Genomic DNA, 5,792 nt, shown 5'->3' on the forward strand with positions numbered 1-5,792 from the left:
AGTTTCCCAAAATGCACAAATCCTATTTCAGTTACAGTTTTGTGCAAAAGTTTTGGCGCCCCTCTGTCAAGTGGAAATAAGTTAAAACATCCTCTAAAGAAAACAAACGTAAGCGTAAAATGCGAAGTGCGCTGTAACTTTTGCACACCCCACATTTTATTGAGCAAATGAACAGTAATTGTGCGTTAAAATGTGCAGAAGTGTGTTCTCTGTAGAGGATCTGTCGACTTCGTTTCGCTTAGAAAACAAAGATGTCATTTAACAAGGGCGCCAAAACTTTCGCACACAGCCGTACGATTCATTAACGTTAATACAGTATATATATATATATATATATATTGTATATATATATCTGCTGTGACTCTCCATCCATTCATCCATCCATCCACCTTCTAAGCCACTTGTGGGTTGCTGTGACTCTTTGATGATTTATTCATTTTTTAATTTTTGTTGACTTAATAAATTGCGATTCCAGTATAAAGAAACAGCTTATAGAACAATACTGTATTTATGAATGAACGTTTCTCATCCTTTTAGGAAGTGGATGACGAGTGTGCTCGATTGGGAAAGAAAGGACACGAGGCAGTCTGGGTCGAGAGAGAAAGTTTTATTAATGATCGGTGATTAATTTGCAGAAACAATCAACAGAAGCGATTAGCGCTCTAAAGCAGGTTAAAGACAGTGAGGTGAATCAAATGGACAGAGATACACGCAGAACAGCAGGACTGAGCTTTCAGACTCTGATCTTACGGCTCGCAGTTTCCAATTTTTTCCCATTTCCCATCCACCACGTTTTAACTTCAGCAACTTTTTCAGAATGAACAAGTTGAACATTGATTATGGCAGTGATGAGCTCAATTCACTCCTCTTTACATTCCTTACTCTGTCACAATAGACCCCAGTAACCGTAACAGCTGGTGTGAGTGAACAATTTTGTGGAATTTTATTTATTTTTTTGGTGTGTGTGTGTGTTTCCATTATTTTGGCCATCCTGAGACCCTAACAGGATCAAAGTTTTGACATCATCAGCAGGACACAACTTCCAGTGTTCAGAAACCATCAACATCAAACTCCACACATTGACACATGTTGCAAAATACAATTTTATAAAATTACGCAAAAACATAACATTCAGGCCTAAATGAATCATTTCAATTACTTCAGTGACCCTTCATTACGCTTCATCTTTCGGCATCATCGCTGCTGCTGTGATCTTTAAGGCGGAAGTTGATTTTTGCATAGCGTTCCACAGTTAAACTGCATGCTATAACGCAGCCGGGTCCACCTTAATCGGGAACCCCTGCTGAAAAAGACAGTAACAATGATAAGTGCTTAGATTATAGAGTGCTCCCATTGTCTATATAAACGCTCGCTCGTTGGCCCCGGGAAGTCTTGGGTTGGGGCCCGAGGGGTCAGAAGCCGCTTAACCGGCGAAGCCCAGCTCCTTGTAGTAGCCATCGATGTCATTGATGACAATGTTCAGCACTCTTCTCAGAGAATCCTGACCGGCGGCATCGAGCCCCGCCTTCTCGGCCAGAACCTTCACCAAGATCTCACTGATCAGCTGAAAGAGAGAGAGAGAGGTTGGCTTACAGTGTGCTCACAAACGTCTCATTCACTGACGTCTGCCACAATGCAGACTTACTTTGCTCTGCTTTAAGCTTCAGCTCAGCTATAGCCGCTTTTCTCGTATCTCCGGCAGGAAACATTTATGCAAAAGTAAAACAGTTTCTTGTAAAATGTCTCTCAACTTTCGACTTTTTACAAGGCTGAAGTCGCTTCTCATTCACCAGCTTCTTGTTCGAATTTTCCTGTTCCACCTTAAATGTAAGAATGTAACTGCTGTACCATTTAAGGTGGAACGGAAGAACTCAAATGAGAAACTGACTTCAGCCTCGTGACTTTTTAGTGTTTGACAGTTTCTCGCTGCAGATTGAACGTATCAAGAAACCAGCTGGAGTGATTATAAATGAGTCCATTTGTCTCTAAATTGTCGATGTTCATCTTAAATCTCTCTCTTTGCCTTTTCATTGCTACTAGCTAGACGAGATTGTTGTCTGCATTGCTATGGTGACCAGCAGTCTGCGCTGATCTTCAGGGTTAAAGGGTGAATTAGCAGTTCTACATTAACTCCAGAGTTTAAGACCGTTTACTGTTAAACTGTGTTAAAACCATATATTTTACTGTAGAGGAGGATTATTTTATTTTTACCTACAGATCTGATTCTGCTGTGGAGCCGCAACAGGGCAGTAAAAGAGCCACAGATGACTCTGGAGCCTCATGTTGGCAACCTCTGAGCTACACTGTATTAGTTAATATTGTTTGCCTTATTTCTAAGCTACACTGCTAAGTTGAAGCTCTCCCTTTGAGTATTTTGGTGTTTTGCATTATCTATAAGCTACACTGTAACAGAGCTGCCTATTTGAACTGTGGTTCTGTAGGTGTCACTGTAGCGCTGAGCCACTGTGTGTGTTGTGTACTATCAGATAATGAGGGAAGACTGTGGAGAATGTCTGAGAGAGATAAAGCAGTTTGGAGACTTACCCTGAAGTTGTTGATGGGGATCTTGTGCTGGTTGGCATGAGTTGTGGCCAGCGGTTTGAGGATGCCTGCGTGGCTGCCCTTGGCCTTCACCAGCTCTGCCACTTTCTTCAGGACGGTTGCGCCGTGGGCTGCGACAGCAGGGTTTGAGGTGGCCTCACTCGGGGTGACCCCCGCAAACTTGGGGAAGTACTTCAGGGTCTCAGGATGCTCCACAAACAGACTGTGGAGAGAAAGAGGAACAATGTTACAATGATTACTGATGATTATTGTTACTATCTGAAACATAAACTTTGCAGAAGAACGTGAAAAAAGGTTTCTCGTGTTAGTGAACGTTAATGCTGCGAGATTTTATCCCTGGCCATTTTGGCTCATTTCTACTGGTCCATTCATTACGAAATGTTCAAAAAGAGCAGCTGGCTTTTTAAACCACTGTAAAAAAAAACGGAAAAATTGATTTACGAAGTTTTCTTAAAACAGTGAAAACGTAAAATTTAAGTAGGGATAATGTTTTAAAACCGACAAAGGACTTTTTTCATTGGGAATTGAATAGACTAAGCTGAATAGAGAGAGAACACAGAAAAAGAGAGAGAGAGAGTCAGAGTCGTAAAAGCTTCGTTATCGAGACGGTGATCTAAGCTTTCTAATAGTCGGAGCTCCTCAGAGAGCAGGTAGAGAGGGTGAGAGAGAGTGGAGGGGAAAAACGGGGCAAATGAAAGAAACTATTGTCCGAGCTATGAGCTCAGCCTGCATCAGCATCCTGTTACCTCATGTTACCTCAGAGAGAGAGAGGCAGGTAGATGGGCTGATTTCCATTGGCCGCATCCATCCTGCCTCGAAACAGCCCGATTCAGCTCAGACAGGTTTAAGTTTTGATGCAGATCATTGAAATTTGCAAAAGCGTTCACAGTGTCGAGATTATATCACCTGCTGGAGACGGTAATACGGGCTCACCTACTGGATTTGATGATTCATACAATACTGGAGAATAAAAATATGATCAAACTAATATCTAGAATGGATCATATTTCAAAAGTGGTGATAAAATCTCGAGGCACGATAAAGAATGTTTTAGTAAAACTTGAAAATCTACAAGTTATCGCTGAATAAGATAATCATTTTAATACGATTTGCAATGACGATATGATTTATAATGTTTATATATGTATTAGAGTGCATTATAATACAGTATATGTGGCTGTACTTGTGCTACATTGCATTACAATAAAGCACATCTGGCTGTGTTGACGCTACAGTGCATGTATAAAGTATACAGTGCACATATACAGTATAAATGGCTGTACTTGTTCTATATTGCATTATAATACAGTATAAATGGCTGTACCTGTTCTATATTGCATTATAATACAGTATAAATGGCTGTACCTGTTCTATATTGCATTATAATACAGTATAAATGGCTGTACTTGTTCTATATTGCATTGTAATACAGCATAATGGCTGCACTTGTTCTACATTGCATTATAATACAGTATAAATGGCTGTATTTGTTCTATACTGCATTATAATACAGTATAAATGGCTGTACTTGTTCTATATTGCATTATAATACAGTATAAATGGCTGTACCTGTTCTATATTGCATTATAATACAGTATAAATGGCTGTACTTGTTCTATATTGCATCGTAATACAGCATAATGGCTGCACTTGTTCTACATTGCATTATAATACAGTATAAATGGCTGTATTTGTTCTATACTGCATTATAATACAGTATAAATGTCTATACTTGTTCTATATTGCATTATAATACAATACATCCAAACCTTTTTTGTTTATTTGATATAAAACATTTCATTAATTTGGAAAAGACACATATTTGAATACAGTAGATGATGTAATGTATTGTGCTCTAGTATATGATAATATTTGTAGTGATATGTATTCCAGTATATGAGTATCTTTGTACTGTAATGCCTGCACTCTAATGCATTAAACAGTGCATCGCCTCTGTTTGTGCTATAATGCATTATACTCTAGTATGTGACTGTCTTTGTGAGACTTTGTCCACTGTGTTACTTACCGGCCCAGAACCAGTCCTCCGTATCCGGTGTAATCGGCCTCCACTTTGCCCCAAATCTTCAGAATTGCGTCGAAATCAGCCATTGTCTGCACACATTGACGGGAAAATGTTAGTCACACTGCCTCTTTTAGAAATAATCCGTATATAATCCGTAGGCATTTTTACCTCTGTGTACTGTTCCTGTAGTACTGCTTTATAATACCTGCAGCATTTCTTTACAGTGCATACCTCTCTCTCTCTCTATCTCTCTCTCTCCCTCTCCCTCCCTCTCTCTCTCTCTCTCTCTCTCTCTCCCTCTCTCTCTCTCTCTCTCTCTCTCTCTCTCTATATATATACATATATTTGTATATATCTCAGTCATTTATTACGTGCGCTTTTGATAGTGCGTGTGTGCGTGTGAGCGTGTGTGTGGATGCACACGTACGCATGAGTGTAATGACCCACAGGAAGACGATGGGGGCAGATAAGGTCAAAATGCAAACACGTCTGCCAGAGTGGCGGCATGTCTTACTGTAAATCACTCTAAATTACACATAATAGTATTAGGTCATGCAACAGGGCCTTGGATGTGGATTTAACTGCTACAAACTATTTACCAAAAGGTATTTGTAGATGTTTTTTTATATAATATTTGAAGAAGCTAGTTAACTATCTGCCTTGAGATTTGATCAGAAACATCTGGAATATGATGAATTATGGATGTAAAGTTTATTATAACTTAATAAACTTATGGTTTGTTACAACTGAACTGAACTGGATGCATCAAACATTCATCTTTTTTTTATTTACAGCTGGTTATTTAGCTGTGAAATGACACAGGATGAATATATTACAATCATTTAACACACTTATCTGCAATCGCAATGGTTTTATACCAGTAAAAACACAGATTCCAGACAATTGAATGATAGTGCATGCTATTAATTACACTTATATACACCATATACTTTGAATTTACTATCAAACATAAAATAATATTATGTTTAAGTCTGCAGAAAGTGAATGACTTTAATGAACTGAATTAAATTACGGTAAATTACTGTATTTGTGCTATAATGCATCATAATGCAGTCTTTGTGCAGTCATTGTGCATAAAAAGTTAACATTAGAAAAGCAAATTTAAGAAGTTATATAAGTTTTCTCTGCCCAAAACAAAACTTTCCCAGAAAGTGAATGACTATAATGCACTGAATTAAATTACGGT

General features: G+C 38.6%; 1 protein-coding gene across 2 annotated transcripts in view; it reads right to left on the bottom strand.

Annotated features, from left to right (window-relative positions):
* Window positions 1-591: 591 nt before the first annotated feature.
* Window positions 592-5,792, bottom strand: part of mb (myoglobin) — a 6,042-nt gene continuing 841 nt past the window's right edge. The window contains exons 1-4 of one of the 2 annotated variants that reach the window (XM_036560244.1): window positions 4,754-4,856; window positions 4,589-4,674; window positions 2,545-2,764; window positions 592-1,564 (exon numbers count right to left, since the gene is read on the bottom strand). In XM_036560244.1, the coding sequence (XP_036416137.1) occupies window positions 1,424-1,564; window positions 2,545-2,764; window positions 4,589-4,671 (444 nt within the window). In that variant the 5' untranslated portion in view covers window positions 4,672-4,674; window positions 4,754-4,856 and the 3' untranslated portion in view covers window positions 592-1,423. Of the gene's footprint in view, window positions 1,565-2,544; window positions 2,765-4,588; window positions 4,675-4,753; window positions 4,857-5,792 lie in introns of those variants that run through there. The other variant, XM_036560243.1, reaches the window with a different exon arrangement.

The sequence above is a fragment of the Colossoma macropomum genome, unplaced genomic scaffold (genome assembly GCF_904425465.1).
Source record: "Colossoma macropomum unplaced genomic scaffold, Colossoma_macropomum, whole genome shotgun sequence".
Lineage (NCBI taxonomy): Eukaryota > Metazoa > Chordata > Actinopteri > Characiformes > Serrasalmidae > Colossoma > Colossoma macropomum.